Raw genomic sequence first — 21,968 nt, 5'->3', positions numbered from 1 at the left:
ATCGCCGTGCAAAGTATGAACTTCCGCATAAAGTCCGAGTGCTGTAAGAGATCCTATGGCGCCTCGCGCGCCGTATTCTGTGGGTGCAAGAGAAAGCGGGCGAGGGCGAGCCCAGCTGGGTGGTGACTTGATGCGCGCCGTTCTCCCGCGCTGTCAATAAGTGCGCGCTTAGGGGGGGTCAGGTGAAGAACCTGGTGTTCTTCAACGTAGGACCAGCCAGTTGCAGCGCGGACGAGGAAGAAGAGCGCGAGAAGGCGCGAAAGAATACGCACATGCCTTCTTGTATCATTGCTCCCTGTCCGCGCTGAAACTCGATCGTTTCAAGATGAACAAACGTTAAGTCCGCATGGCCACTCTGGTTGTCCTCACCGTGCACTCAAAGCAACTTTTCTTTTTTTTTTTCAGTGACGTTTGCCACTGGCTGCCGCCTTCACGGTGGGCCGGAATTTGCTCTTGCGAGCAATTCTAATATTTCATCTGGGCTAGTTGGTTCCTTGCGTAAGAATAGGCCCTGGTAGCGCGAAAAAAAAAAAAACGTATGTAACGTATTTTCTTAAATTCACTTTTCTTTATTTTTTGTTTGCTTCTTCGCCTGCCTTCCTGCTCCCACGTGACAACGCTCTTGTCACGTGCAAGCCGTAGGTGGCGCGTCTCGTGTCTCTCTTCCTTCACTTCGGCCGACGGTTCTCCTTGATAGTCCACCTTGATGAGACCCATTCACTTGCGGAAAGAAAAAAAGAAAGAACGAAAAAGCTTTTGTTTCTTGTTTTTTTTTTGTGTGTGTGGTCGCCGTTTATTTGTACGTTTCGCGAAGATTCTTTCCGACTCAATGAGCTATTCAATCAAACCCATTTGGCTCCTCACACATAATCTAACCTAACGAACTCTTCAACTAAAGGTCTGCAAGGGGTGCTGGATCCTATACTTACCCGGCGCTGAATCGTTTTCGGAGATCGCTCAAACTTGCGTGAAGTTTGCACTGAGACTGTCGTCATTGTCAGCCTGGTGCCAAGTTTCTCTGCAAGGCTGCCTGTTCTGTGTCTCTGTTATCGGCTTACGCCACTTGACACGTGTCTCGGCGGGGCTTCGTGGAGCGCGAAGTTCCGCATTTGGACGTCAACAACAAGCTTGACGTCTAGTTCCGCTCTCAGTTGGAATCAGTAAAACCAGTCTGAACCGGTTTCTCTGCAACCTGACTTTTCGTTTGGATGAGACGTGTGTGTTATTAAGCCGAGTAAAATGAGGCCAAACTTTTTTTTTTTCTTTTGAAATTCGCACCGTAACTTCGGCGCCGATTCTTAAGTGGGACGTCACGGATTTCTTCTTATTTCTTCGTATTTCTGCCCTTTAGGCGTAGGAAAAAGTTGAAAAAAGAAGTATTGAAACGGGGTGCGATATTCAGTCGGTTCTTTTTTAAGAATACAACGCGTTTCAGGTCGGAAATAAAACACGTAGCGTACAATTTATTACGATAAAGCTTTGAAATGTTCTGGAACGCATTGCTACGCGTATAACAAGAATCATATACAGGGTGTTTCAGCGAACACTTTCAGAAATCTTTAAAGGTTGCCTGTGGCAGATAGCACAATTCTAGTTCATGAGCTGGTCTACTCGAAGATGCGGACATTACTTGCACAAGAAATTGAAATGCATAATCGACTAATGCACAAAAATTCGATTATTAATTTTTGTAAGTACTTACCTTATGGCCCATATTGCAATTTACAAACTGTAGCCGTGGAGTTCGCAAGGCGGATCCACTTGGAACGAATTCTCGGGATGACATCAGTTTCGGGATATTAATTCCCGAACTTTGCGGAGAAATGCATTGGCGTTCCAGTGCTTTCTTAACAAAACGTCGCTTTATGTATTGAAGCACAAAAGTAACTGGAACGCCAGTTACATTTGTAACTTCGGGATGATGTTTCTAGGCCGCGGACGCCGACACCGACGCCGGATTTTCTGCGACACGGGGCCTTTAACGCTGTCGCGTTAATAAATACAAAAAAAAAAAAACAAAAAAAAAAACGTATTTGTCGGGCCGGATTGCGGTATATTGAAGCCGGCCGTGTGCTCAAGAAATACCCGTTCAGTAGGAATTCTGAGACTCGATGCAGTGAATTCGAAAGTGGTTAATAGGGGGAGACAGGCGTAAGCCGTAGAATTGCGGCACTTGTAACGGTCCGGAGCAGGCCACAGCGAACGCGGTGGCGCATAAAAAGCCGGCCGGCCTCGGCCGGCTTGTGTTGCCGTGCCTAGAATAGGAAGCCGGTTCACGCGAGGAATGCGTTATAGCGTCTACGTGCCGTTGCTAGCGTCCGGTGTCCGGCATATCGATGGCGTGCGCGGTGAGCCTGAAGCTTTTGCAAGGTCACGCACGCCACGGAAATGGGCAGCAAGGACTCGCCGCGCGTACGAGGCGGAGAAAAAAAAAGTATGTTAGAGAAATCTCGCTCTCCTTCGCGAATCCGTGATCCATAACGGCAACATTCTATGTGACCTCTATGCATCTTCGTGTATTTTGTAGGGTTGCGTTCAAATAGTAATCACTTTCTGATTGAATACCGACATTAGAGAGTTTTAGATTAGGGGGACGCAAGCGCTGGGGCCCCCTAGCGCGTGGGGCCACGGTACTGCGCATGCGCAGACCGCTCTGCGCATGCGCAGTACTGCATCCTCTAGTGCTAGGGGGCCCCAACGCTTGCGTCCCCCTAATCTAAAACTCTCTATTCTCGCTGCTTCCGAACGTACTGAAAGAGGGAAAGGGGTTAGAAGGGGGAAAAAAAAAAGAACATTGAATATTGTTTTTCTTCGATACGCGCAGTTCTACCCGCAAGCCTGTTCGGCCGATCAGCTTGTAAATGAACAAGGAGTGAAATGTCGCCGCAGCTTTTAACTGGCTTACAGCGAGCGTACGAAGTAGCCTGGACCATGTGGATGGACGTTCGCTTCGTGGCAGGCGGGCGCCAATAATATTGATCTCGTGTGTTCGGGTACGATCGAATGCCCGAGAAAGTCCAGTATCAAATTAGCCGCTGGATTGCTTATTTGAATTGAGAGCTTGGTGCTCGATTCAGTATTTGTTCGACCTATTTTATTCGAAACAGAACCGCTAAATCGCACTTCACGCGCTCAAAACGTTCAAACTTCCCGCGTTTCTTTTCTTACGATACGCCTAGATTCCGCCTACTACAATGCGCGTGGATCTAGCGCGTTTAGGAGCGCCCTCTCGCGTCGACATTTGCATTTCCGCTCTTCGCTTCCTGTTACGGGTGTTTCGAGATACGGGAAATGGCTTTACTAACTCATTTTCTATTTCAAACAAGTATTCAACGCCAACCGGTTAAACCGCGCCGATACTTATTTTTTGCGGCGCCCGTATTTGTTTTAGCTGTTAATGTTTTTTTCGGGCTACGTTTTTAGTCACGGTACATTTCCAGGAGGCGTCCCCCCCCTCCTCAATGTTGGGTCGTCTGCTTCGCGGCTGTTGCGCTGTACACTGTCGTCGGCGGCGCGTTCCTTTTGTTGTCAAAGCGCTTTCGGCCACTCGAGATATTCGTCGTCCAGTGTTTGTTTGTCGCCCCGCGGCCCTTCATCGCGCTGGACAAGCTGCGGTTGTGATCGATACTCGAAGCTCTTTTTCGTCTGGCTATCTTCGCGAGCCGCTGTTTCCGTAAGCGCCCGCCGCTTTTTTCGCTGGCGCGCGCGCGCGCCTCTTCGTCCTATCGCGAGAAGTAAACAAAACCCGCACGCGTCGGCTGGCTGGCTGGCTAAAGTAAAAAAACAAAAGACTATAACAATCTCTTCCGCCACGCTGGCGAGTGATCACGTTTTAGCAGTACGAGCGCTGCTTGGCGCCTCGATCGCGATAAAAAAAAAGGTTGCGCTGGGACGACGCCCCTCTCGAAACTCCACGCTCGCGCGTCGCTTTTTTGGAGAGCCGTGTTGCTCGTCGACGGTGTGTTGGGATCCGGCGTAATCTCTTCTCGTCGCCACTTGTCGTACGGAGTTGACCTGACCCCGAAGGAATCGAGTGCCGAAGCTGAAAGTGAGCGCTGTAGCAGAGAAGTGTTTTCGTCGGAGCAGCAGACCGGCGATCATGAGCTTGTACGTTGTGCGCGGACGCCGCTTCGAGCGGGTGTTGACCGCGCCAAAGACTGTTGATGCGGACGACGACGACTGGCGGACGCCCAAACCGTACGTGCTTCGTCGAATGCGTGCGTGGGCGTGTTTGTGCGTAGCTGGGCTTGCGACTCTTCCCCAAGTCCGCGCGGACGTCGATTATAACGTTGTTGCTCGCGCTTTGACGCTGTCGTAGAGGAGTTCGAGTAACCGCAACAATATGCATATCGTGGTGGGGATGGAGTTGGTTATTATTATAATTTGTTTTGGTTTTTATTGAGAATGGCTATTTCAGGCGATCGAGTGCAACGTTTGTTTCCTTTCACGTCTTTCATATTTGTTACTAATCCCCCCCCCCCCCCCCTTTTTTTTTTGAGCCCCAGTAAACACCGTTTTTGCTGCGCATTTATTGATTGTGGACGATTGCGCTGATGATTGCCTCTGTTAGAAAATCTGTTAAAGCACGAATCAAAAATAGATAGGTACTGATGCTATTTGTACATAAAGCGAAAAAAAGAAAAGGAGAGGAAGTTGGGGGGGGGGGCGTTGCACTCTTGCACACTGTTCCAGGGGCACAAGTTGAACAAATTGAGATGAGCATGGTTGAGCATTGTCTTGGCCGTGGCACATATATATAAACAATTCTAAATACGGAAGATTGTGAAAGGCCACGTGAACCTGGGAACAATTTGATAGTTTTCAGATTTCATGCTCTCTGAATGTTTTGTATGTCGTGCGTTGCACTCGCTCCAAGTGCATTCGTAAAGATAATTGCTTAACAAGTATACCACTTGTGTGCAGACCTGTGTCTATATCAATTTGGGCTGGTTCACAAAATTGACATTTACGAATCAATTGCCCATGTCCTGTGGTCATCGTAAGTTTGTTGCAGACTTATCTTGTCTAGAGCCATCAGTAAACTTAACACCCTCCTCTATTTCTCTTGATACATAGAGATATATAGAGCAGAGCCATACAAGAAGTACAGTTCGAAATGGGCTTCAACATTGCTATCTATGCCTGCCTGGTTATCTACACGTCACCGAGTAACCGGGATGCCGGTTCATGTCTGGTTTAGTGTCAATGCTTGCCTGGCGCTGTATAAGAGTGCCTGATGTGCTTCGCGTCGTTGGAACCTTCAGCAGCTTCATTTATACCAAAACGGAATTTTATCTTGATCAGAGCACCATGAAGCAGGCTGAGGACTTTGACCGACTCCAAGCGCTTCAATTAAGCATTTGTGTGTGTGTATGTGTCATTTTATGTCCCTCTGCTGTTTCACAATTACAGCTTGTTGATGCACGAAAGACATAGCAGGAGACAAAACAAATAAAGCGAATAAGAAAAAAATAGGAAATGCAGCAAAGGGTGCGAAAACAAAAATTCTCACTGAACCTGAAGTTGAAGAAATGCAAGGAAATTGTACGTGTTTTTTTTTTTCTTTTAGACTACTCTGATGAGAAACGAGATAGGAAGCAATGCAGATGTCTATTCCCATGCACACGTACTACCTGAATGGTGTCGGGTTCAAATGATGGACATTTGGCCAACTGCAGGACACATTGTGTAATTCTGTGTAAAGAAAAATTTCAAATCCACTCCACTTTAGCAAGAAGCCTGGAAAGGGACCTGTTTCAGTGTCATCAAAAAGCTAAATTTGCACTTGAAGAAAAATTCATCCTTGTCTTGGGCTCTGCAGGGCAACTGCTTCTCCGGGCCAGTCGCTCTGCGGTCCGAGTTAACGACAAGGCTAGCAGATGATGGTGCAAGGCCTGAATAAGTAACTTGAAGCACCGGAAACTTGAAGCAAATGAACTATTCAAATAAGATCTGTGAAGATTGATGATGTGGTGTAAGTTTCATGTAAGGAGAAATTGCGATCTGCCTGGCTGTAGTGGAATGTGGCAGAGGCTCATTTTGATGTCCTTACAGAGATCAAACTTCACAGCTAAACATTTTTTTCTGGACAGTTTCTTTTTGCGTATAGCTTATCACACCTTACTGATTCTAGTAGATTCTATAAGTCCTCAGCACAATGTGTTGGCAGCTAGTTGGTGTGAATACATAAGTCCTGTAGAGCCTGAATGATGTGTAATTTCATGCTCAAATACTTGGCAGGATAGTCTAGCAGATAAAAACTTTATCATCACACGCTCATCCTGGCACAGATAAAGTCACAACGAGGGTCCGACCTGCCGTAATGTTCCACGAACGAGCGAAAACGGGCATTAATAACGGGAACAGGTCCAGGAGTTCTGCAGACAGATTGCCGATAAAGGGAGCGAGTGTTGCGGTCGTAAGCTAGACCGCTTTCTTCTCGCTGCCAGGCCGCAATCTCTTTTTTTTCTAGTGGCACCACTCGAAGCTGTTGCTTCTCTGTGCGCCGGTCGCTCATCCCTCTCGCTCTCTCTTCCAGATACACCAACGCCGAGTACGAGGATGTGCGAGCATCGCTCAAGGCTCACGGCCAGGAGCACCTGCTCAGGTTCTGGCCGCAGCTCACCGAGGAACAGAGATGCCAGCTGATGACCGATTTGAGGTGACCGCATGTCTGGCGTCATAATAGAAAAACGGTGCAAAAAAAAAATTTGCGCTAATCCAGCACAGTGTTGGAATCCGAATGACGAAAGGCTAGTTTGAGTTAACGAGGTTGCAGCAGCAGCAGCGCACGAGACGAACACAACCTCGTTGCCTGTAGCTGTTGGCCATTTGCATTGCGAGGACGGAGACGACGTGTGATGCTTGTCGGGGGTAGAATGTTGATGAGAGGTGTATGCACGCGAAAGTACGACACATGTCTAAATACATTTAAGGCTTCGTACCACTTGCATTGACAGTAGCGCATACTCATTCTGCAGGGTCGGTCAAGAATGGGCGCATACCGTGTGTCACACACAGTGACCCAAGTTGTCTGCTCATACCCGGTATCTCGAGCTGTCCGTATATATATTCAGGTATATCTGGCAAGGAAACAAACAATGCCAAACCCCAGTGAAGACCCAAAGAATGCGTGGCATTGAAAAACATTCTGGCAGAATCCATCTTCCGACCATTGTTGATCTCAATGGGATTAGCCTTCGAGCAAAGTAGCGTCTCGCTGTGTTACTGAAGACACCTTTGTTTGCAATCTGTAGCAGGAGAAGTAGGCTAAAAATGATAACTGCAATAATAAACTTTTGTTTACACCTTTGGACACCGGTAAACGAGGCTTCCCAACCACTGTCAATTTTTATCGTGCTGGCCAACCACAGACCACATCTACACCTGTGGATGCTACAAGGAAAACATCACTAAATGTGGCTTCCTAACCACAGCCAGTTCTGTCCCGCTGTCCCTGTGGAATCGGGGTACAGCATAACCGACTTCGAATTAACCACGTTGTGATTGCATAGGTGAATTTTTTAGGCATAAAACTTCAATTTTCATTGTCATCTGGAAGAGCACGCTTTCTCACTTTTATCAGTTGGGCGTATAACTTGTTTTGTTTCATGAGCCAGAGAGACGTTTCAGGGACTAGATAACACAGCAGCAACAACAGTGAGATAAAGTGGGCCAAGTAATAAGCTAAGTATGCTAATTGCATGAAAAAAAAAAAAGACGGGATAAGAGAGAACGAGCAGGACAATGCATGGTCTACCAACACACTGTTACGAAGTTGTCCATGTAGTACGGATGAAGCCATATATGCACTTCCACGAATGAAATGTAACATTGAAATCCTTCAGCATTCTGTGCTGGGTTGTCGTTATTCTTTTTCTTTGCCCCTTGTGTTTTCCTGTGACACTTTACCATCTGCCCTGCCCGACCGGGGCGGTTGCTTTTCATAGGGTAGCATTGATGCATATTGGGCAGCCCAGTACAGCCGCTTGCCATCAAGGCGAGTGCAACAGTGTGTGCAGTGGTGTGTTAGCCAGCGCCTCCTTACGGCCATGGTGGTGGTGGTTGGGGGGAACGTCCTTTTAACCAACTCCCAGGCCAGAGCACTTGCGGCCCGCTTCGTTCAGACTGATGTATCCTTACAATTTGCACGCAGCCATTCAACGCGAATGCTAATGCGCGTGCACACAATGCTCAATGCTCACGCTGGCAGCAGAATGCGGAACGTTGTCCTGGCACCGCGGCCGAGCTGGTTGAGTGGAGCGTGACGGTGCTTCTACTTGGCTTCTTAGTCATATTTCAGCCAAGTTGACTGGCTTGTGAACGGAGCTGACCGTAAGTGACGTTTGGCTAAAGCTGTCTTTAATAACTTGGGGTGTCTTTCTTGCATACCTTTGACGAGGACACTCGTTCTATATACGAAAAAATTTCGAATAAGTAATTCAACAAAGCGCTGCAAGATATTGCTACCAGTACTACTTCTGAAGCCCATATCTCTGGCATTGTGGTATTCCACCGGCAGTACCACTTATGTGCAGAAACTAAAACATTGTAGTAAGTGGTTTCTGGGTATTTGAATTAGTACAGTACTAAGTCAACTATACGAGTAGTAGGCTAAGCTTTAATTTAATGAAGTCGATGGGATATGGGAATTATTTTGTAAAATCGAGAATCTTGTGAAATTTAAAACAATTTGAACACTTGGTCAAATAACATATTTCTTCAAGAGCAAAAAAAAAAGGAAATTTAGCCTGCATGGGCTTTTTACGCCTACGCATGGTCTTTCATTATCCAAGTTTTCCTCCAAAACTTTGTTAGAGAGGGCAGGACACCGAGCTGACTTCATTGTTTTCAGGGTTTCAACACATAAGGCTCGTATACGAATATGTGTCGTTGAATTTAAGGAACTTTATAAGTAGGAAACTTCACAAACCCCAGTTTTGTAAAATCAAGGTAGTATTACTTTGGAGTTATTTATTGCTCTTCTCGTGTGCCTTTGTGTGTTTGCTGCTCGGAGGACCATTTTTTCCGCCTCCCGTTGTTCCTTGTCGACTGCTGCAGCAACAGCTGTGTGAATGAATGCTGCTGTAAAAATGTAGCATCTGGTTTTCACGAGGGTTGCTGAGGTGGCTTTTATGAGTGTGCCATTTTTCTGTTTTGCCTGTGTATGGGGATTGTTGGCTTTCAAGGTTACTTACGATGCGAAAACAAGAAACTTGGCGCCATCATGCATCTCTCATTCTAAATCATAGCTAGACTGCTAATTTTAGAGCGACAGTAAAGGCAAACATTATTTACTACATTTAAATACTACAGTTAAACTATAACATTACAGTTAAACAATACTGCAGTACTACTACAATACTTCATTACATTACTACAGTTAAATCTCACTAGAACAAAGTTACTGAGAGCTAGTACGGTGTATTTACAGCAGCGGTGCCAACCCTGTCCATTGTATGGATTATTTTCTGGCTGAGGAAAGCTCTGTACTCATTAAAAGCGACACCTTGTAACCCTGACCTGACTTTCTGATATGACTTAAGATTTGCCTTTAAATGTTCCTCTAAGAATTGATGACAGTTGGAAGTGGACTCATGTCTTCTTACGCCTACTAGCAGTACTGCCTTTCAGGCTTTGTGGAAGCAATCGTATATGTTATAGCACAGCCCTAAGTCTTGCTGAACCTCCATGGCAGCAGTCATAGGGAACGAGCAGCTTGGGTATGCAAGCACAGTGCTCACGGATTGAAACGCGACAATTTAGGCCTAACCAATGCGCATACTTTTGTTTCCACCGGCGGTAGTTTGTGTGACAATCAGCCCAATCTCGACTCGTACGCTTAGATCAGAGTCCAAGTCACTTTTCGTGACCAGATTCGAAGCAATAAGGCATGGTACTCTCGAGTAATTGCACAGAAAGGGCGTTCTACGCAAAATTTGCCTGTCGCGTTTCAATCCGTGAGCACTGTACCTCACCTCCGCCAATTTGCTGGATCGATTCGTCTTCTCTTGAGCTGTGGTGGGTTTGACAAAAGCCCCCGCTTGGTGTCGTCTGGGAGCAGGTCACGGAGGAGTGGAACCGTGTCATACACTGCGCAGGTACATAGACTTTGCAAGGACGTCATCGGCGTTCAAGCAGGCGACGGACGCGGGATCGGGCGATGCCGAAAGCTTGGATGACCTCCTGGAGCCCATTCCTACCGACCGGCACGGCTCTGTGTCTCGGTGTTCGCCTGAGAAACTCGAGGCATACCGCAATGAAGGTGGGTGCGGCAAGTGGCCCGGGCGCAGTCACGGTGTCGTGATGATCACAACACTTGCTGCGGTTGTCGTACACAGTCCTCCATTTCAGCCTCTGTTGACGTTTTAGTGAATCTTCTGCTAGATCTAGCACACCTTTTGGTTGTTTAGCTGCAAAAGTCTGCTTTTAGTGAATGTCACTGTTTTAGGCAGATTTATTTAGAAATTATTCTCAGATTTTTAACACATTCACAGAAATATTCAGTAGGTCCTTGTGTACAGCCAGCCAAATCGTCAACTCGCTTGTGGGTGCACAGGCTTTCTGCACTAGTGTTTCTGTGGTTTTTACTGGGTCTATTGGCGAGTGTTGCTGTCATAAGATTTAGATCATTCATGCAGCAAAGGCTGTAAAACTGCCACATACATTCCACTCCCTGGTGATTGAATAGGCACCCGGTAGTGACTTCAAAACACTTTTCTTATATGTCTTACATATCACTTAAAAGGTGCCATGACACCAAATTTTCGAGCTTGAATTATGCATTGCATGTCGAGCTGTACACATCCCACTGCAAGCTGGCAAAATTTTAGTGAATTCAGTATGGGCAAAAATTTTAATTTTTAAATATTGCACTTGAACCATAGAACAATCCGGCAACATTAACTGATGATGAAATGAATCGCACACCCAGCTACGGCTTCCTTAAAGTCACAGAAGCCGATGTCGAAGGCCAGGCTTTCGTGCACTGAAAGCACCGTAAGTGATTGCAGGAACTGGGAATACATCGTGGTCACGATGAGTTGTTTTGTCTTTGCAAGTGCTTCTCGGCGGGCAGCCACAGATGGCTTCTGCATGTGTTCTCTGGTTTGTTGCTGCTTTCACAGTGCCAGTAAAAGAATTGAGGCCGCAATTCAACAGTGACGCCTCTGCTGTGCCATTGGGTGCCAGGGTGCATCGTCCAATGTGGTTTTGCGGACTGTTTCGAAGCAGTCGACGCAGCGTTGACCACACACTTTCTGACGTCTCCGAATTCATGTCGAGATGATGGTCATTGTTGGTGGGAGGCGGCTCAGAGGGAGGCAGCGACATGAAATTAAAATTTCTTTAAAATGGGTGCTGAGAGCCCAGTTTTTTGTGCCTATAGCCATATTGGCTCCTTTGCTCTCGGTTACAATGATAAACCGAGAATAGTTAGAGGACCGCGGTCGTGACCCTTTATAGGTATGCCTTAATTATATTATTGTATTGTAGAATTAGTGTTTCATTGTATTTTTATGCATTACTGTTCATGTTTAAAATTTAAGATGCAAATGTACATTCTGTATCTTTCTTCTCTACTAGTGATAGCACAGGCTTCAACTAATAGTATGTCTACTATTGCATGGTTAAACTTGTTTATTTATTGTATGAAGTTATTGTTGTCTCCGTGATTAATTTTCCTGTCACATGTTGAATTGTGTCGCTCTCCTGGGTCTCGTCAAGCCATTTCCTTTGCAGCTTCTAGCCCAGGAGTCCAGCCAGGATATCCTTTGGTACATAAAGTGGATTGAATTGGACTTAAACCTGACTGTGCTGGTCTTTCTCTTCTCTGTCTCCTCTCACCAGGCTTGCGGCTGGTGTCCGAGGGCAAGGTGGCCGCTCTGCTCCTGGCCGGCGGGCAGGGCACCCGCCTGGGCGTGCCCTACCCCAAGGGCATGTACGACGTGGGGCTGCCCTCGCACAAGACGCTCTACCAGCTGCAAGGGGAGCGGCTCTGCCGCCTCACGCAGCTGGCGCAGGAGCTCACCGGCAAGCGGGGAAACATTCCCTGGTAAGGGATGCTCCCTGGCGCGCTTGTTCGTGCTGGTTGTCATAGGTGTCAATCAATGCAAACACATTGCTCTAATCCACTTTAGTGTAATGAAGATGCGTTTTGCAATCCGCCATCAGCTCTTCTAGTAATGTAACCATGCTCCCAGATGGTCGTAAATGGTTGCACTTAGTCCTCAAAGCCTTTACATAAGAGATGTAAGGGCTGCCAAAAAACCCAAAAAGAGTGGATAAAAAAAAGAACCACTTTCTTTTTATCACAGAGAAGGTGGAAAGAAATTACAATTTCCACACACAGTAATACTTGCCATTCTATGCTGTGCAGCATATGATTCTATAAGTGACGACGATGGCAAGAATACGGCAGCACAGTATTCAAGTGTCTTTATTATGTGCTTTCAGTTTAGTTTTGAAAACGCAGCATGGAATTTGAAACATAGGGGAATACAGGACTCCCTCTGGAGTCCAGGACTGGCGTCTGGGACTTCAGAAAGCATGTGGAGCCTTCAACGTGGTGGGCAAGGTGTTTGCGCTTATCAGCCACTCATACGTATAGCTTCTAGGCAAGATTTGCAACAGACTCACTAGTAAACGTGTTCGAAAAGTCGTCTACGTACGACCAAATTTGAATGTGGAAGCAGCCACAATCAATTCTAATGCGAGCACGTCCAGTGAGAGTGACTCGGAGACCGAGGCCCTTTATCTCAGTTATCAGATAAGCAGTCTTTCGTACCATTGCATGTAATACAGGATCATTATTTTTTATTGCTGGAATGACAGACATAAGCTATTTGTATTGGAGTTTCAATTTTTCTCAAGATTTCCAAATTTTCGTGACGAAATAAAAAAAGAAAGCAATTTTTCCTCCCACTCCAAATTTTCGAAAGTTTCGCATCCCCACTTCAGATCAGAGTTCTGTTCCTCCTTCCACAACAACACCTAGAGTTCCTTTGTTGACATTATCAAAACATACGAAAGACTTCGGCACTTTCTACTGCTGGCGCGGCATGTGCGCCTTCATTAGGAACTTCGTTAGCTTGTACCACGACTGTCAGCACCACAAATCTCATGTCTGCTTGTATGTCCACTTGAACATTCTGTGCTTTTTCTGTGCTATGCAAGAACAATGGCTGCTTGAACAGTTCCAGCCGTAATTCAATGCACCAACACCAACTGTGACCTCGACCATCTGAAAGTTCGTTTCACACTAATGCGCTTAACTGCAGCTCTTTCATTTTGCCAGTCATCAAAAAACGGAATGTGTTCAGTTGCCACATGACTAGTTAGTATTCCTTTTTGGCTCTCACAGTCCTAACACAGTGTTTCAGTTATATTTCTTGAGCCTAGGATCAGATGTCCGCGAAAAGCAGAAGTGATCATGTTATCATATATATATAACACTTTTTTGTTTGCTGTATTGATAAATTTTATCATTGATGAGTTGATTTACTTACAATAATACATGATACATCAATTTTTTTTGTGTGTATGAAAGCACTTTCAACAATTTGTTTCTTTTTCAGTGCCTATAGCGAATCTAACACTTTTTTGTTTGCTGTATTGAGAAATTTTGTGTACACCGCATTAGCTTGTAGCATTATTGATTTAGTGCTTTTTTTGTGTGTGTGTATGACAATTGTACCACTGCTCTCCTTGTTTGCTATATTGATAAAGTTGATGTATTACTCTGTTTGTTCACGGTGCCAATTATGGATGGGTAATTGAGATGCCGTCGTCTCAGTTACCTCTATGCGTTCTAAAGAAAATAAACTTCTACAACTGTGCTACAGGCTCAATGATGACCATCGATTCTGTTGTCCTGCTTCCCCAGGTACATCATGACGAGCGAGCACACCAAGGAGCCCACGCTTGAGTTCTTCGCCAAGCACGACTTCTTTGGCCTTCAGGAGGACAGCCTGGTCGTGTTTGAGCAGAACATGATGCCAGCCTTCACATTTGATGGGAAGATAATCTTGGAGACTCCATACAAGGTGGGTGAAGATTATTGAATACGATAGCATTAAGGGTTCCTTGTTGCTGAAAATCCGGTGTCGGTGTTGGCGCCGTAGCTACTGCTGGCGTCCAGTGAGCGAAAATTGCTGTATGATCGTATGATCGATACAGCACTAAAGTACTTCTACAACTAAAGTTGCTCACACTTTGTCTTACATTCTTTACAAAGTTATTCCTCAGAATTTACCCGCCGCAGTGGCTAAGGCGTTGTGCTGCTGAGCACGAGGTCACGTGATAAAATCCTGGCTGGCGCGGCCGCATTTTGATGGAGGCGAAATGCAAAAATGCCTGTGTGCTTGCATTGTAGTGCACGTTAAAAAACCCCAAGTGGTCAAAATTAATCCAGAGCCCTCCACTACGGCGTGCCTCATAATCGGAACTGGTTTTGGCACGTAAAACCCCAGAAAGAACAATTCCTCGGAATTTTGAGAATGACAGCCCACAAACAAATGTCATGAAACAAAACACTGACAGCGTATGCCTTTTATGTCAAATCTTCTCCGACTGCAATATTAAAAAGCAAAACAATAACAAAAGATCGGCCCTCACAAGAGGCCACATTTCTGCCAGAAAACTCGTGTTCGTGCATAGCGTTTGCTGCCAGCGTTTCCCGGTAAGCGTTACGGTTACATAAGCTGCAGTTGCCGGGAAGCATGAGAAGCACTCGGGGATCTTTGAATGCTAGCAACTTTGGGTAACAGCGCAAACAGACGACCACAAGAAGGGAGACACGGACACACAGGCGCTGTGTGTCCGTGTCTCCCTTCTTGTGGTCGTCTGTTTGCGCTGTTACCCAAAGTTTCAAGATGTACCAACTCGCCCAAAAAGAAGTATTGATGAATGCTAGCAGTTTCCACTCTTAAAGGCGAAACTTAGGCGTCCTCCAAGTTAAAAAAAAAATTACGTCTTGGCAAGCTGCAGACACTTGCATTGTCACTCGGCTCAGTGGTCGAATATGATATTTTTGAATCAGAGGCATTTATTGCTTTTGTGCATGTCTCCAGGCATGCAATTAAACTTTGCCTTTCCCGTTTGGACGGTTGAAGACAAAGCCGGTGTAAATTTCTTGGAAAATGTTCTTTTTTTTTGTGTGTGTGAATGTAATGCCACCATGCTGTGCTCGTCGTACATTCCAGAGTAATCTGTGCTGCGTACATGCACCGCTATTCATGATGCGCACACAGTCTGATCAGGCATGCCTCAGTTGCTATGGAATGAGCGAAAATGTTAAAGAAATTTCGGGTATTGTAGGTGTGTCTTGCTCCGAGTGACAACATAACAGTAATATAACTTGGTAAAAATAGACACCACAGGCAGAAGGTAGAACGTGTTTATATATAGCTTATGCATATAATGAAACCACAGGGCAGTCGACTCCCGTTTATTTGACCTCGGTTAATTTGGAGTTTCACTGCATTTGAGTGCACCAGAAAGCCCCTACAAAAAACCATACATTCCTATGGAAAAGAATGCCGGCAGATGCCACGCCTTGTGGGAATCAATGTTATGCGAAGCAGTGTGCGAGGAGCCTACGAAATTAACGAAATGACCATGAGAGCACCAAGACTTAGGCGGCTGTTTCATGGCCTACATGACACGCATGTCACGACATTCATGGCATGACCCATCATTTATGTTCATCATACACTCTTGTCAAACTATGCCAATTTCGGTACCTACCAAGTTAACGAAACCACCATGAGAGCATCAAGACGTAGGCAGCTAGATAGATACTTTCAAAGTGGCAAATGTTCGCCAAGAAATGCTTCACATGAAAAAAAAAAGCTTATTAGTTTGAACTCGAAAGCATCCCGCATTGTTCAATTCTACCCACACCAGTGCCCCTCATGTGCCCAGTGGTCAATAAAAGCTTGAAAACACAAGAAATTCTGCAGGTGCTGCTACTGCTGCCCTAGGCGTGAAGCCGTCTTATTTCGGGTTGTTTTTATCTTTTAGCGGCCAACGCTCATTGTGCCCGCGAAGCCATTTGTTTCCACTTGTTTCCTGTCGTGTCACGCGAGGGTCAAATTAATGGGAGTCAACTGTACATGATACCCAAACGTGTGTGTTGAGCCAAGTTTGTAGGGAGTGCAGAGTCAATGTGTGCAAGTGCTCGTTTGGCCTGCAGCACGGACTAAACCCTACATCACAGAGTGTCAGTTGTTAGAAGCGTGTGGCCTGTCCATATGCTGGGTGTATCATATGTCAGCGGTCTTTGCTTTGCTGAGCCGCTCGTCGCCTTCTTTTTTGGTCAGGTGTCCATGTCCCCAGACGGCAACGGTGGCCTCTACAGCGTCCTGCAAAGGAAGGGGATCCTGGCAGACATGGAACGGCGAGGTGTCAGCTACATTCATGTCTACTGTGTAGACAACATTCTGGTCAAGATGGCCGACCCCACATTTGTGGGCTATTGCGTCACCAACGGCGCTGACTGTGCGGCGAAGGTGTGTCTGGTATTTTTATTTCTAATCTGCTGCCGAATTATTGAATTATATTTTACATTACAAGGAGTAGCAGCTCATTGTGTATTGCTTCAGCTTAGACATATTTTCACGGCTCTTATGACTTTACATGCAGGCTAAACTTATTAATTCAACTACTTTGCAGTTTCAGTATTGAAACTGTACAGCCTGCTCGTCACTCCCAGATCCCCTCATCCTGGCTTTGCTAACTGAACTCCCTTAACACTATCCGCTCTTCTGCTCTGTGTACTCAGGTTTCAGGTGATATAAATACTCCATATTTAGTCAGGCCATTGTGAGAAATAGTGCAGAGTTTCATGTCATTCTGTTCAGCTCTTCCTCTGTGACCCACATATCAGATGAGAGAGGTCGGATGTGACCTGTTAATCTGTACTGAGCTTGCAACCAACTAGACCAACTTGCCAATAAGTCCTTTTTGCTCTTTGTCTGTTTTTTAACCATTTAAATACCAAGCCCGAGCTGTACTCATTCAGGCAACAGCAGCTTTTTCTAAAGCTTTGCTTGCCGGAGACGGGCCACTCTCGTCAGCTCGGCTCGCATCATGAATTTGAGTTCCGGCATGTGAACACACTCTCTCTCTATGCTTTTGAATCATTTCATTATCATTTGTTTAAATGATTACATCAGTGCTTTATACATGTGCTGAGGGCAGGTCTCTTCGGAGCAAGTGTCTTTCATCAATATTTTGGGTGAATACGAAGAATAAACTAACGTTTCTTCTAGTTGGATAAAATGTGCACTGATTTGCTGGAATAAAATAAAAACAGTAAACTTTGCATGCTTAACGAAAAAAAACTGGCAGTTAAAGGGCTAACCCCTTTCTTAAGCCATGGAGAAGAGTGCCTCTTGCATTCCCGTAGGGAATCGTTGTTGCATTATGACAGACACCTCTCGTCTTACACGGCAGCATCTTCTTTTGCGCGCCGCTCCAGGTGGTGGAGAAGGCCTTCCCGACGGAAGCCGTCGGGGTTGTCTGTCGGGTCAAGGGCCGCTTCCAGGTGGTCGAGTACAGCGAGGTGTCCCTGCGCACGGCTCAGCGTCGCAACCCCGACGGCCGGCTCACCTTCAACGCCGGCTCCATCTGCAACCACTTCTTCAGCCTCGACTTCCTCAAGCGGGTGTCCGTGTAAGGGAACAGCTGGACCTCTTTTATTAACACTTGGTGTGGCAGTGAGATGAGAGCGCGCTACCAGTCTGTATTGCTTAAAGGGACACTAAAGGGAAAAAAATTATTTGAGCTGTTTTAATTACTTTTCTGCAATACCAAAAAAAAGCCTCTCTTACCATAATAAGAGGCTTCGTAAACCAGTAAAGACACGAAAACTAAAGGGTGGGGGCAATGCTGTGTCGAAGTTTCCACACCAGCTCTCTACGACGTGGTGGATTTAGACGTCTACTTGGACCTAGTTAATTGTTTATCAGCAAGAATGGATTGCACTGGGTTCTAGAAAAGTCAATGACTGGTCTTGGAAAACTTCAAGAGGTTTGACTCATGCACAACCAGTGGCGTAGCCAGGGGGAGGCACACCAGGCCTGGTGTGCCTCCTCGTCGCTAGCCGAGTGGGTGACAAGAAATTTCTGGCTATGCCACTGGGCACCACGACCTAAATAGGAAAACACACTTTGAAATCCTTGATGTAACACTGACGTACTGGTGCTAGGGTTTCGGTGCAAAATTTTCAAAATTAAACTTTTGTCTTTCATTTTAATTTCTGAAAATTGCCATGTTTTGGGAAAATTATTGAAAATAAATTTCTGAGAATAAAGTTTTTCCATTTAAATTGATTTAGTAGAGCCAAACCTCAATATAACGAACCTCGATTTAATGAAATTCGTTATGTAACAAATTTTTTTTATTTCCCCATCTTAGATCTATTGAATTACTGAAACCTCGATATAACAGAGTTTTTCGTTGCAAGTACAACTTTCTTATATCGAGGTTTGACTGTATTTCTGTTTAATGTGTGTAGCATTGTATTGTCACGTCATAGCAATGGTTGAAGAACAAAAACAATGCAAAGAGTGTGAGTTAAGAAATTAACTCTCTGTCGTGCGAGACTGTGCCTACAAAGGCCAGCAACACTCAAGTCACAATGATAGCGGCACGCACAGTCGTCGCTTATCAAAGCCTGGTCACACAGGTCATCCTCTACCGTTACAGGTCCCGCTATGCATTCAAGTTGAACTGCTGATGTTCATGTACGTTCAAGAATGTGCAACACTATTCGCAATTCATGCATGGTCTAATTCAACAACTCTTTCGCTATAAATTCGGCAACACAAATAAAAATTTTGGACACATTAGGCACATCGTGCACCGAATTGCAACTTGATAACAGTGATAACCAGGGGAATATTGACACCAGCAATAAGGTAAAACAATGTATGTGAAACTGTATTCGCATCAGTATGGCCCTGCAATATCATACCTGACATCCACTTCAAACCAGAGGTCATGTACATATAAGCTCTATCATTGGTGTAGATAGCGTTGAGAGAGAAAGTGCAAGATACGTTACGTGGGAGAAAGGTTCCTTCTTTATTAGGGGTGTGCGAATATCAAAATTTTCTAATACGAATCGAATAAGAATACTTAGCTTCGAATATCGAATAATGATATGCACATGTATTTATTACCAAGTTGAGTTAATTTGTTATGTGGGGATGTTGAAATTGCATTGTCAATGTAAAAAACTAGACTAGTAAGCCTTTATACTAAAACATTGTGTAATTCGCTTATGTTAACTTGGAAAATTTAGTAATTCCCACTTGCTTTCCTCGCCAGCCTGTGCCTTAGTATACCACATGAAGTGCCTGTAACCTCGGAGGCATTTGACCCTGTGCCAGTCGTCACTCATCGCACTTGCTGTCAAGCAATGAGCTCAGAATTGGGGGGGTCGCACTGAAAAAAAGAACAAGTGCGCCCTCGCTGTCCGCAAACCCATATGCCCCTTACAATTGAGAAGTTGGCTTTCCCGCAAAGTTTAGACGTTCAATGGTTAAGTGTGCTTTACAGGCGAAATTTCGCTAGCAGCACAAAGTCATCACAAAATTAATCGCAGAATTCTGCACAATATCGCTCCAATAGTACACTCAGATTAGATGGAAAAAAATGCTAAGAACCGTGTTTGCTCCCGCACAGCCAGCAATATATTTGATTTGATTAGATTATTCGTATCCAACCGAATATTCAAACATTCTTCAATATCTATTTTTTGCATTGAATACAAATATTAAATATTTAATATTGGACAATATTAGAACTTTTCCAATATTTCACACCCATATTTTTATTTAATGAAGGGTCACATAATTGTTTTCGCCATAGACAGCTATGTTGTAGTCACTCTGAAGGAAGTTCTTATAGCGGTCTATAGCTTGCGATGATATGCAGGTTTGCATACTTTGTGTTCTAAGTAGCAGCAATATCTGAAATGTGTAACTGCAATAACGAAGGAGTAGCTAGCAAGGGTGCCTTTTCTTCATTTTGGGAGGATTTGTCGCTTAGCTGAGGGGGGATAAAAAAACATGAAATAAAACTTGTAACTCTATATCACGCAGGTATTGACATGAATGATTAAAAGAAAAATTTTTTTCCACTGGTAGATAATTTTTTTTTCTTTCTTTGTCTCTGGTGCAGAGGCACGAGTCTCAAGTACCATGTGGCCAAGAAGAAGATTCCGCACGTGAACGACCTCGGAAACTTGGTCAAGCCAGAGAAGCCCAACGGCATCAAGCTGGAGATGTTCGTGTTCGACGTCTTCGAACACGCCGAGTAAGTCGATGGTCTGAACCTGTGCTGCTTAGGCTCTGGCCTTCCTTACTCGCGGACAACCTTCTGTGTGCAATGAACCGAAAGCTATGGGGAAGGAGCTTCCGCGTGTGTGTTTCTTTGCCAAATAGTCCGGCAGCATTTGACAGCACTTCTTGTTTCTGGGAAGAGATGCTGAATCAGCATAGCTTCCACGTGCGATGGTTTCGCATTTGCCCGAACGCTGAATAAATAAGTAGAAAAAGTCAGATTTTACACTCAGTGGTGTATTTTCTCTTAGCGCATTTACTTGTGCGTGCTTTGCTTCCGTAGCTTCCCCTTCATTGCCACAGAAAGTTGCCTGAAAGTATATAGTCTGCTCTGAACAGAGTGAAAGTGCAGAATTTTAGAGAGAGAGAAGCTGGGATGGGGTGGGAGAATTTTTTTAACAGGTGCACTAGATGTTTTCTGGCCATATGCATAGCATGATACATACCGTATTTACATGATTGTAAGTTGACTCGAATGTAGGTCGACCCCCCCCCCCCCCAAATTGCATGCTTAAAAAAAAGGGGGGGGGGGGGAAGAAAAACCACGCGAGTGCATTTCACACAAGGGAAATTTATTGATGGGGTTGCTAAGACTACTCATCGTCACTAGAGTCGACCTCACTGGTACTGCTGCCGTCATAGCTGCTGCGGTCCCACAGCAGGTCGTCATCAAGTGCGAGTCCACACTTCGCGAACGCCCGCACCACGACATCGCGCGGTACAGCCGCCCACGCAGAGAGGACCCACCTGCACACAGTAGCCAGGGAGGCCAAATTTCCTCGCGCTGAAGCCGCCACTGCCTCACCACAGGCACACCGACTCCAAACTTGCGTCCCGCTGCGCAGTTGTTAGTTTCCTCGTCATGGAGGCTAGCAGCCTGTTTGAACGCTGTTGTGAACGAGCGCTGAAAGTTCTTGGCACTCATGACAGGCGCGACGATTCAGCACAACAGCATAAGTGACAGATGCGCGTGGCCGTCGAAAACAATTGTATCTCAAAGAAAAGCTCTTCCGCCAACTACCAATACCCCCCAAACGGCGGCTCTTCCATGATCGATACTCCAACAAGAGCCGTGTACTTGTGGTGCGCGCAATCAAAATGTATGCAATATGGTAAATTAATATGCTACGCTTCTACCGTAACCATGGAAGCGTAGGTGCAAAGTTGTAACCACACCGTAGCGCCCCTGATTTCTCGGTTCTCTTGCCGTTACTAGCGATACACGATTCGGTTTCGATTCTAAGTCGACCCCCCAACATTGGATTGTAAAATTTGAAAAAATGGGTCGACCTACAATCGTGTAAATATGGTAGCATGATACATACCTATCATATGTAGTACAAATGCATGCAATGTGCACAAGCTACACAAGCAGTGAGCTCGCACGGTAACAGGCAGTTATGGTTTGGGTCAGTGTCCTGGAGAAAGAATGACAGCACCGTCGTCGTGTGCGAAGCACTAGCAGTGCTAATTTAAGGTCCAAGAACATGGTCCAGCTCAAAGAGGCTGTCATGTAAATCTAGTGCAGATTTTAGGATACCGTATTTACTCGAGTCTAGGCCGACTCCGATTCTAAATCGACCCCCCCAAAGTCCAAAGCCAGAAAAAAAAAAAAAAAAC

General features: G+C 45.4%; 1 protein-coding gene across 5 annotated transcripts in view; it reads left to right on the top strand.

The window, feature by feature from the left end:
- LOC119434130 (UDP-N-acetylhexosamine pyrophosphorylase) overlaps nt 1–21,968 on the top strand; it is a 77,578-nt gene that overhangs the window by 43,477 nt on the left and 12,133 nt on the right. For 4 of the 5 annotated variants that reach the window (XM_049658658.1, XM_037701453.2, XM_049658655.1 and 1 more), the window contains 7 exons: nt 6,539–6,661; nt 10,101–10,264; nt 11,848–12,052; nt 13,883–14,042; nt 16,320–16,508; nt 17,480–17,673; nt 20,188–20,322. In XM_049658658.1, coding sequence (XP_049514615.1) covers nt 6,648–6,661; nt 10,101–10,264; nt 11,848–12,052; nt 13,883–14,042; nt 16,320–16,508; nt 17,480–17,673; nt 20,188–20,322 — 1,061 coding nt within the window. In that variant the 5' untranslated portion in view covers nt 6,539–6,647. Of the gene's footprint in view, nt 1–3,587; nt 4,198–6,538; nt 6,662–10,100; nt 10,265–11,847; nt 12,053–13,882; nt 14,043–16,319; nt 16,509–17,479; nt 17,674–20,187; nt 20,323–21,968 lie in introns of those variants that run through there. The other variant, XM_037701452.2, reaches the window with a different exon arrangement.

This window comes from Dermacentor silvarum, chromosome 11 (genome assembly GCF_013339745.2).
Source record: "Dermacentor silvarum isolate Dsil-2018 chromosome 11, BIME_Dsil_1.4, whole genome shotgun sequence".
Lineage (NCBI taxonomy): Eukaryota > Metazoa > Arthropoda > Arachnida > Ixodida > Ixodidae > Dermacentor > Dermacentor silvarum.
This window is presented reverse-complemented; position numbering and strand designations above follow the sequence as displayed.